Here is an 11,544-nt window from a genome sequence, read left to right as displayed (position 1 = left end):
AAATTTCAAATTATCCACAGTTGTCACCATTGAACTAGTGCTTTACCTTGGAGTGGTGGCCCCATGCAATATGTGACTACACAACCACCCTCAAAATTTTCATTTCCACCACAATATTGGTAATCCACTCAATCTGCACTTCACTAATACTGCTACTACAACAGAAATTTGCAATGATTTTCGAGCATCTATCAGTTCAAAATGAATGGTGAATACTCCATAAGTAAAATGAGAAATTTAGAATTTCAGCTTACACAATTTAACAATAAACCAGGATATGTGTTGTCATTTGTCACTAATATTTAACTTATACAATGTTCATTATTGTTAAATAAGCTGTGTGCCATGGATCTGTTGGCTATAAAGAACTGTGTACTTTAGGCATGTACATCAAATCTATTAACAGTCCACCTTTTGCCACTTATATAAGTCAATGCTCACTAGTTTTCATTCTATATTGTATCCAAAGAGAAAATTACAGTCCAACATAAATATGTAAAAGACATGTTTGCTATTCTATCTAGCGTCCATTTTGCAGGAAAACATCTCTGCCCTGAACAATGTGAATGAAAAATACCATAAATTTCAATTTAAGCTTTCTGATTTATTATTTCCCTTAACAACAAATTTTATCCTGAATGGCATTTGACATCCACATAATTTGACCTACCAGAGATCATTTTTTATAATATCTGTATGTATAGAACTTGTTTTGCAATTTGTTTGAAATTCTGATTCACATGCAGAAGAACACAGTGCAATTTGTGATGCATAGCTGTGTAACTGATAATAGCAGTTTACTAAATAGCAGTTTACTTATTTTGTGTTCCAGACTCAAGCTGAGATAGGGGAAGCCAAGTGGCTATGTACGGCTTCCATCGGCTGTTTACTAATTACCAGTTTTTAACAAAGATATGGTAGGGATATTCTTTGATACTTTTAAAAGATAAAATATTTTGTGCCTTTTTTTCCCTTGTACTGATGGGATGTTTGCACATTGTTTGCTCAAAAAAGAACTGATTTCAATTGTTTTCCTACTATTTCATTTTGAGTTGGTGATTGGCTGGGTTCGAGCTTTGATTCTGGGGTATTGAATGCAGCCAGTTAAAATTAAATCAAAACCATGTAGCAGGTCTGATAATGGCTAGTGTAGTCTTTGACAGAATTTCTTCTACTTTATGCTTAACCTGGTACTGATCCCAGCAGAAACTTTTATCTGTCTAAGCCTAGCCACAGCTACACATGACTGTGTATTATACTACACAGCAACTTGAATGCAGATATGACATGAACGTAGACTTGTATGGTATGGACTGCCAGAAGAGCTTGAATTTGGCCAATTCTTTAGGCCAAGTTTCGTAGTTTTAATGGTGATTTCTTGAGTCCAGTGGAGCGCTCATTTGGTACTGACAATTAGTTTAACATGCACCTTTAGAGGGTTCTTTTTACCTGTTATAGAATTTTATCCCATTTTAAGCTTTGAAGAGAGATTTAATTGCTAAATTTTCATGATGCAAAGTGAAAAATACTCCGAATCACCATCATCTGTGCAAGTCATTTGGGATAACATCATCAGTGGTTAGTAAGAAATTTGTATCTTAGTGGGGGAGAATATTATAGCTTTGATTATTTCTTTTGGCCTAAATATGCAAATATGAAATTGTCAATTACTTTTGCTGCTTATTTCATCAACAGAAAATTGAATTAGTGTTGCATGTCTTTTTATTCTTCTGTGAGCCGACTTATGTGCTTACTGGGTAGAACTTGTATTTTCATCTGGTAAGAATCAAACTTATTAGTTAATCTTATTAATCACAAGTTCAAGTTGCCATCTTGAACGTCAGAGATGGTTTACAATTTGTTTCAGAGAAGTATAGGTACCCACTACACCAGCAAAAGAACCTATAACTAAGATCGCCACTATTATTATTAACTCTAACCCAAAACTTCGGGCAGTTTTGTTAATCTTTAGGTAACATAGGCATGGTAACAACATTGAGGCTGTGACACTCAAAAAAGCACCAACAAATGCCATAATGTAGCCAAAAAATGGTACTGTCAATGCCACCGCTACTGTGCTGATCACAATTGCTGTTCTGATGAGGACACTAATTAATCGACTGCTTCCAGCAGAAGGAAATTTGTATTCAATAGCATCAGCAATAGGAGATATAATAACTGCATACTTAGCAAGGGGATTCACTAGTGTAGTGTAAATTGCTATTTTTGTATTAATTTTTCTAATTGGAAGATTTAATGTCACTTGAGAGTTCAAATTTTCTCCGTACATCAGGTAGCCTAGGATGCCCATTGAGCCATAGTTGATGGTGCTAGTGACAAAACAGACCTGCAAAACCTGCAATAAGAGACAAAAGTAGTGAAAAAGAACCTGTTAATGCTGTACAATCTTCAACCTTTTTATTTTAACGTTAAAAGAGCCTGTAGTGGAATCAATGATTGTACTTTTTTTTTGCTGAATATTCAATGAAATTTCCTTTCAGTAGCTGAGGTACAATGACTTTTGTTTGTTTTCTCCACCCCCACCCCCCCCCCCCCCTTCTCTCTCTTCTTTTGATGTTGTTTTGGTTTATATATACAAGGACATTATTAAAAGAGTATTTTGATGGATCCATTATCTCTTTTTATCTCCCATGCTTGCATGAAGATCAATAACTATCTCATCTTAAAATGTTAGCTTTTTTAATTTTAAAATTATCCACAAAACATGAGTTTATGGATTAGATAGTAAATAATATTCAATTAACATTAAACTTGGTATGGATATCAACAAAAATGAAAATATGTAATCCAAAGTTTGGATTTGTAAACTATTTATTTTTTAAAAAGTTAAAAACTATTGTAACACTTGATATTAATGTGTGTTTCTATTTGCGCCACTTAATGTCTTTTTATTGAATTAATAATTTCAAATATTTCACTAGATCTTAAGTTTGCATTATCCTTAACATGCACACCAAATTTCATATTAATTGGATTCTATCATGCTATTTAGTATTTATTATACAATCCATGAATTCATATTTTATGTATAATTTTTTTTTTAAAGAAAAGAAAAAACTTGAAATTTAAACATTTTATATGAGATAACAATTGCTCATGAAGTTTATAAAAGGCAAATGTACTCCAACATTTTGATTTTTCAAAATACAAATTTAATAAAAAAAATTATTGAGTAGTGTAAGATTATTAAACGGAAACCTCTTAGTATTTCCAATAGAAACGTCTTATGTTTAAATCTCTCGATCCCAATGTTGTAACTATCGAATTATATATATATATATATAAAATAAATCTACCAATTATTTTAATTATTTTTAATTTTGATATGTAACTTTGAGAAAACAAATTAAATCAGATGGTTCTATTTTTTTTTTTTGGTTTCCCAAGGTATCCCCAGGCTTCGCCTGGGACTAATCCTCCGAGGTACTGTCGGGTGCCAAAGGCAGGGACCTCTCCCAAGAAAGTTTGCTGCATCCACAAGGGCTCGAACTAGAGACCACTTGCTTAAGCGACCAGAGCCCCTTCCACTCAGGCCAACCTTCGTTGGTAGATGGTTCTATTTCTCAATCTTTCTTACTTGCTATTTGCTAAATAGGTAGTGGAGTACTATTTCTTACCTTAGAGAACTGGCTTCTATCTTTCATGGAATTGCAGAGTGTTGGGAAAACTGCATGACCACAATAACAGAAGGTGAACAAGCTTATAGTAGTAGGCAAGCCACCCACATTCAAAAGCTTGCCCCCTTCATGGAACCCCACACCATCAACTGCACCAGCCCAGAAAACACAACCAACCACAATAACAGAAGCCATGACCCCTCCAGCAGAAAAATAGGACAAGATACTAAAACTCCTCAACCATGTAGTTGGCAGAATTATAAGGGCAGTAAGCAGAACTAAGCCTTGTTTCCCTCGAACCTTTAGGCCTGCAATTTTGAACCCCATGTCTGGAAACAACTTGTCTAAATTGTCACCTTCTAATATCAGAAACGTCACTGCAACTAAGTACAGCTCAAGATACAGGAACATGGATACCATGGCTCTTCCTTTGTATCCAAAGGCTGCCTCACCTATATCAGGATAATTTTTGATGGTAGGGTTTGCAGACATACACCGTCGTAGGAGTAATCCTGTGTACCAGCAGAGAATTGGTACTAGGAATAGAAATAGCAAGCTCAGCCATCCTCCTTGTGAAAGTGCATATGGAATTGATAGTATCCCCACACCTGGAATAGATAGATATTCATGCTAAATATCACTATGTTTGCGGTCACAGACATTTGCATGCACAATTTCATGCTAAATAGATTCAATACGTGCATCAATGGTCAGACATGACATCTGAATACATAAATTCATGATCTAGAATAAACCATGCAGCCATAAGCAGTCAAGCAGTGATTCACAGGAAGAATCATAAGCTTATTCACAGGAAGAATCATGTTTAGTTTGTTTCTAAGTAGCCCTATGACACAAAACGGTATGTTTAAAAACAACATTTTTCACAACTATTGACATTCCTTATTGTGATTGGTGCATGATAAAAGTACTCTTAAGTGGTAAACTAAGTGAAATGTGATGTTACTCTAATCACAATAAACTCCGTCAACAATTATTAAAAAAAATTTGTGAAAAATGTTGATTTCCTAGCATCACACGATATAAAAAGCATACTCTCTAAGAGAGAGAGAGAGACCTGATAAGGTATTGACCCCATTGAAGCAAGTTTTGAGAAAGGTGGTGCCTTTGCCTGGTTGCTCCAACTGTGGGAGCTGGTTTTGGCTCTCCACTCCCTCTACTTCTAGGTGTTCCATCCTTTTTTGCCCACTATACAAAGTGTTGGTTCATTTATAGAGAGAAACTGATAAAGCTTTTGGGATAATTTGCCCTTTTTATTTAATAATTGACTACACAATTGGTTCCTGAAAGGTGATAGTGAAAATGCTTAACCCAAAAAAAAAAAAAAAGTGAGTGAAAATGAGTAGATAGGCATTCAATTTCAACAATAGCAAGCAATACTATGGTGCAACCCGTAATTGGCGACAGAAAGAAATCTCTAAAAAAAGGAAACGCACTCAACATGTCACAATAATTCAAACCCTTCCTTCTATGGCGATTCCTTCAACTTTAGGTCCTCTTCCAAGGAGAGGAGAGGCGACAGAAAGAAATCTCTAAAAAAAGGAAACGCACTCAACATGTCACAATAATTCAAACCCTTCCTTCTATGGCGATTCCTTCAACTTTAGGTCCTCTTCCAAGGAGAGGAGACGTGCTTCTTTGTAATACTACTCATACTTTTTCTGTACTTTTATTCTTATAGATGCAAATATGATGAGATTTGAATGAGAATGTGATAATTACTCTTTATCATCAAAATATTAATGGATTTCTTTATGATATAGTGTAGACAGAAATCAATACCTATACTTTTTTATTTAACGACAAAAATATTTTACTTGTTGAACTATTGAAACACATTTTTTATATAGATATTTACATGCAATTAAGTAGAAGCTTTACTTAAAAAGCATACGTTGCTTTTATTAGAGTCGAAGAAATTGTGCACTCTTTTAGGATGGGGAGAGCTTAGTTTTTTTTTTTTTTTTTTTTTTTTTTTTTTTTTTTAAAGTTTGATAGGTACATTGTTATGGCGAAGCCAGGAAATTTTTTCAAGAGGGGCCTATAGACTTGGACGTAACTAATGATTTTTATATATTGTTTAAAGAGAAAATTCAAAAGCCAGGGGGGCATGTATGTTAAAATAGAAAGAGATAAGAGGAGAGTGAAAGGTGATGGGAAATATAATAAAAATAGGGTAAAACATGCTTGAACTTTGTTATATCTCTTTCTTGCTTTTTTTAAATAAATTAAGTTAACTTTGGACTTTTTTTAATTTTATTTATTATGATAGTAGAAATGTAATTTTTTTCTTCTTTTTTGTGATAATTCTGGGAAGCAAAGTTAGAATGCAATAGCAATTTTATTGGTTTATTTTGTGATAGCATATGAATTTATTAGGATGTAAATGTAAAAAAAGGTTCAAAACTTTGTATAGAGAATTTTTTTTCTCCTAATAGCTAGTAACTTCACATGGAAAATAAATAAAGGTTATTTACTAAATAAAAAAAAACTTTATAGTTTATAGACATCACATTCCTACGTAGATGTTTTTTGTAAAAAAAAATTGGTCATAAATATTAATACATAAATATTAAATACCCCATCCCTCCCCCTACGATTCGAACTGAGACCACTTCATTTCTTTATGCTAGGGAGGTATCATGCCGGTTCAACTTACCAGTGGTACATAGGTTTTTGAAATACACACACACACACATATATATATATATATATATATATATATATAGAACAGTGATACATAAGTGTTTGTTACAATTGTGTTGATACTTTATAAAAAAAATAAAAAATAAAAAAATTGTCAATATAATTCTCATTATTCCTAACCTCTACCTCTCTTAATAAAATGATGCTATTAAGAAGATACCATTAAAGAGGCAAGTTGATGTATCTGACTGACTGAATTTTGCATTTTAGTAATACGATGACTACTTTCCTCAATATTATTTCTTCTCAGAAAAAAAAAAAAATCCTCTATATATATATATATATATATAAAAGGAAGCAAGATGATATGCCAAACAATAAATATTTTGATATCGATAGGTTAGCAGTGTATCAACCATGAAATCTTTTAATAATCTATGACCTAAAAGAGATGGAACTTTTGTAAAGTTACACTATGGGTAAAATTTAGAATTTTTTTTTTTTTCCATTTAACCTTATTATTAGAAGAATTTTGTTAATTGACAAGTTGCGAAAGAAAGTGGAAAACTAGCATCTCGAGTTTTTAAAACTCAAGTTCAATAGCAAATCGAGTTTTAAAAATATTTTGATATCGATAGGTTAGCAGTGTATCAACCATGAAATCTTTTAATAATCTATAACCTAAAAGAGATGGAACTTTTGTAAAGTTACACTATGGGTAAAATTTAGAATTTTTTTCCATTTAACCTTATTATTAGAAGAATTTTTTTAATTGACAAGTTGCGAAAGAAAGTGGAAAACTAGCGTCTCGAGTTTTTAAAACTCGAGTTCAATAGCAAATCGAGTTTTAAAAACTCGAGTTCCAGAGTTTTGAGACACCTGGTGTGAATAAAAATCCACATGGAATCCACGCGAAACTCGAGTCTCTAAGACTCGAGTTCCAGTGCGTAGCTATGGAATACAACACCACAAACGTACCTGACTTTAGAAAGAAGAAACTCCAATCAAGAACCAACCCACCAATCTCTAGCAAATGTTCAACCCTTCAAAACCCAAAAAGCAACAAGACCCTTTTCAATACAAACCAAGACAACAAAAAGCAAGCAAGGCCCACATAGGCATTAGACGAGCTAAGGTAGTTTTGGTTGAAAAATCAATAAAAAGACTCAATCTTGTTCGTCTCTCTTCCATAGCTTTTTCTTTCAAATCATTCACATCTTTAAGAGTTGTGTGTATTGTGTAATTTGGTCAGATCGTTTGCTCGATGATGGAGACCATGAACTGTATTGTAGATAGACGATCGGGATTTGCTTGATGGAGACTGGATTTGTGTGTGCCGTGGGTCTTCTTCTTTGTTGTGGATTTTTTTTTTCTGGGTTTTCTTTTTCTAGGGTTTGTACTTCTTTCTTTCTTCGGGTTCTTTCTTCTTTTTCTGGGTTTGTACTTTTTTTGTGTTTGAAATCGAGTGTAAAAAACTCGAGATTCATGTTTTTTTAGACTCAATTCTTAAAAACTCAAGATTTATGTGGCATAAACGTGTCCAACTCAGCAAACTCAGCAAGTAGGAAGCGAGTCTTTAAATGTTGAGTTTTATATGGAACTCGAGTTTTTAAAACTCGAGATGCTAGTTTGCAATAATCTTTCAAACCCGTATTAACTTACTATATTCTATCCCTTCACAATGTTAGTTTGCAAATATCCTCGTAAAATTTAGGTGGGTACATTAGATCCTATAATTATACCTAAGTTTTACATGTAACTTTGCAAAAGTAACACCTTTTTTAAACTATAAATTTCCAAGAGATCTAAAACATTAGTGTCATGTCATCATTGAAACATTAATTTATTGCTTGCCCGATCAACTTGCCTACTTAGGGTCTGTTTAGATAGAACTTATTTTACTGAAACTGAAAATTGAAAACTGAAAATACTATAGCAAAATAATTTTTAATGTGTGAATAGTACCGTGCGACCAATTTTTAATGAAAAAGTTGTTGAAAAGTGAAGTTAGTGGGTCCCGTGAATAGTGCATGAGACCCACAAACTGATGAAAAGTGGTTGAAAAGTCAGAAATATAATCAAAAGAAGAAGAAGAAGAAGAAGAAGAAAAAAAAAAAAAAAAAAAAAGGTAGGAAACGCTAGACACAGTATATGTAATGTGTATCCAAAGAGATACTTAATCTTCTTTTTAATATAATAATATATTGAGAAAGAGAGGCTAGGAGTAGGGCGAATTATAGGTTAATAATTGAGAGAGAGAGAGAGAGAGAGAGAGAGAGAGATCTTAATTTAAGTATCAACACAATAGTAACATCTATTATTTACAGTAGGAAATAAAATTTATTGCTTACCAATAAATTTACTCAAATAAAATAAAGTGTAATTCTCATTACTCCTAACCTCTGTTTGGGATAATTCATTGGTCAAGTACAACTTTTAAAACAATTATTTTTTTAAAATATAAATGTATTTTTATCCAATTTATTATTTAAGTTAAATAAATCAATAAAATTAGCCTTACCCTTAGCACTATACTCCTACCTGAGATATCATAAAGTTAAATAAAATTGTCATTAATAATTCTAAAATACAAAAACTTAAAATAGTTAATAAATATCTAATAGTAATTTTTTATGCTTTGCAAACTTATAAAGAGACAATTTAATTCATTAAAAAAAATCATATGAAAAGTTATATTATTATATATTTATCCATTAGTCTGATACTAAAAAACCCAAACACTATATATTGCACACCGACATCGATTACACAGATCAAAGTAAGTATACCCAAAAGCACTCTCCCGCTCCTTTAGGCGTTTGTAATTTCATTTCATTACATAACATTAGAGTATATAATTAGAGTCTTTTGGAATTTCATAATGTTAATTAGAGGGAAAAGCTATATCATTGAGCACGTTTTAGAGTGGAAGAAATTTGTATCTAAAATATTCTATACAAGGACAATTGATTGCTATGCTGGGCCAAGCCTACTAGTCAAAAATGGTTTTCTGTTGTTTGATCATCATGTACGTGCATGCATTGTATATAAGATTGAATATGTATTTAAAAAGTACCTCTCCAAGTCCAAGCCTTAATGCTTAGTTTGTTTCAAGGATGACAAAGTTGAGGGATGGACATGGGAGAAATTTTTTATGTGTTTGGTAGGGAAAATAGAGAAACAGAAAACTCATTTGTTTGGCTGAGTTAGGTTTAAGAGAAAAGTGAGGGAATAAAAAATGTAGTTCATATTTTATATATGTTTATTCTTTTATACCCTTATTACAATAATATATATATATATATATATATATATATATATATATATATATATGTGGGGTCACAATTTGGGACCCAAACCCAAAATGTATAGAATCTTGGTCCAATGAGCCCAATACAATGAATTTGTAGAGAATGGGCCAAAGAACTAAGTCCTAGTGAATTGAACAACGGCTAGTATTGGATTAAATGACAATCAAGCACAAATAAGAGATATTGATATCAATGGACTTTCAGTCTGAAGAGGCCACAATTATTGTATATTGATCACAGTTGGATACTAAGACAGTTTAGATTGCTATAGTGTTCTCTCTCTATTTTTTCTATCCCTTTTCCATGAAGAATCTTCCACCTTATATATCTTCTTTTGAGTCATCTTCACCCTCCACTTGTTGATTATTTGAACCCCTTCTTAAATATTTGTCCTATCAGCCACCTTCCCAAGCTCTCTGTGAGTTGCGGTAGCCAAAGTAGCATTGTTCAGAGGTCTTCTCCACATAAATGCAGCCAGTAAAGTAGCTGTTGTGCATTTAATGCGGTGGTGTCAGCCTTCTCTTAAATATTTTTAGGTTCTCTTCCTTCTCACATGTCCATGAAGCACATCCCTATCATTGAACCTTCTCGGTAGGTCACTTTAATTGCTGGGTTATATATTTTGAACTATATTCATTAAGTCTGAGGAGTATGTACTCCTCGGATAGCCATTCATTTGCTCTCCACTTATGGAACTTGGTTTGAGAATATCTCATAATTATTTGCTTCTTCTCAGACCTATTTATCCCCTCGAATAAAGCCCAAGGCCCAATATACGATCTTAGGCCCTTTCTCCTAAAATAGCCCCTCAAAACCTCGTGTTTCTTTTTATCTAAGAAGAAGAGTGAGGTTTTGATTTTTCACACGTGTGAAAATTCAGTTTTCTGTGCGTTATGGTTATCTCTGACGTTTCGCTGCCCACGAAGCATCATTAATTGCTCCAAGCGGCATGTTTTCCCCCAGATCCAATAGCGAAGCTTAGATCCAACGGCTGGGACTCTCCTGAAAATTTGAGCAAGATAACTCCCTCTCATTTCCATCTCCTATATAAAGCCTTGAGGGTATGCATTCCCTTTTTACTTTACCAATCTTCAAGCTTCCTAGTGATCTCCAGCGCTTTAACTCATAGAACTCTCTAAACTGTGAAGCTCTTGAAACCTTTTCTTCAAGATCTCTTCGTAAGTCTTTTAAAAATAACAGAGATAAACATATTTATTCCCGTAAGTTCTTGTTCTTTTATATTCTCCCTTTTAATCTTGGCCATCCTCCTCGGCCTTCTTTTCTTTCATTTTAGAAACTTTTTTCTAAGGTATTTTCGTTCATTCAAATGGGTAGATTCATGTATTTGGTAGATTCTCCGGCTAGTGTAGAGAGCTTTAGGGCCAGGTACCACATCCCCCCAAGAGTAGGTCTACAGTACTGTCCCCTAGAAGGTGTACTTTTGGATAGGAAAATGGGTGAAGTTGTCATTCTGATGATTGCCTTTATAAAGGGAGGAATGACACTTCCTATGGGTAGAATAACTAGGAACTATCTATTCAATCATAGATTATGTCCACGTCAATGTGCTCCCAATATGTTTAGGGTCTTAGACTGTGTAGATGCACTAAATGACCAAATGAACCTTAGTCTCACATGGCACGATGTTGCCCATCTGTACGAGTGTCACTCCCTTTTAGGAGGATATTACCTTAAATCTTGGTTCGATAAGGTGAGACTTATATCTTGCCTCCTAAAGTCCAAAAAAAGCATGAAGGATGATTACCTAATTGTCTTCGGAGGATGGCACGACGATCTTCACTGCCCAGTTAGGGCAAGAATACCAGGTGGGGTACCCTTGGACCAGGTCTTTCGGCCAAGACCTTAGTTTTTTGAGCTCTTTTTGTTCATTTTTGATAGTCTGCCTCCTCAAGTAATGTTCATTGTTG

The 11,544-nt window shown here is 33.6% G+C and overlaps 1 protein-coding gene across 1 annotated transcript; it reads right to left on the bottom strand.

Moving 5' to 3' along the window:
* Nucleotides 1–1,780: 1,780 nt before the first annotated feature.
* Nucleotides 1,781–11,270, bottom strand: LOC115981252 (amino acid transporter AVT1I-like). The gene is made up of 5 exons (XM_031103410.1): nt 11,241–11,270; nt 10,749–10,800; nt 4,717–4,818; nt 3,639–4,246; nt 1,781–2,356 (listed from the first exon to the last, which is right to left on the bottom strand). Exons 1-5 carry the CDS (start codon nt 11,268–11,270, stop codon nt 1,841–1,843), a joined length of 1,308 nt encoding a protein of 435 aa, XP_030959270.1. The 3' UTR covers nt 1,781–1,840.
* Between the last annotated feature and the right edge of the window lie 274 nt (nt 11,271–11,544).

Source organism: Quercus lobata, chromosome 3, assembly GCF_001633185.2.
Source record: "Quercus lobata isolate SW786 chromosome 3, ValleyOak3.0 Primary Assembly, whole genome shotgun sequence".
NCBI lineage: Eukaryota > Viridiplantae > Streptophyta > Magnoliopsida > Fagales > Fagaceae > Quercus > Quercus lobata.
Note: the sequence above shows the minus strand (reverse complement) of the source record. Positions and strands in the feature narration are given on the sequence as shown.

Coding starts and splice junctions, on each gene's coding strand:
- LOC115981252 (XM_031103410.1), bottom strand. CDS start 11,270: ATGGGCAACATCGTGCCATGTGAGACTAAG. Junction 4,819..10,748: donor AGAGCTTCACAGTTTAGAGA/GTTCTATGAGTT, acceptor AACACCTAGAAG/TAGAGGGAGTGGAGAGCCAA. Junction 2,357..3,638: donor ATAGAAGCCAGTTCTCTAAG/GTAAGAAATAGT, acceptor CTCTTATTGCAG/GTTTTGCAGGTCTGTTTTGT.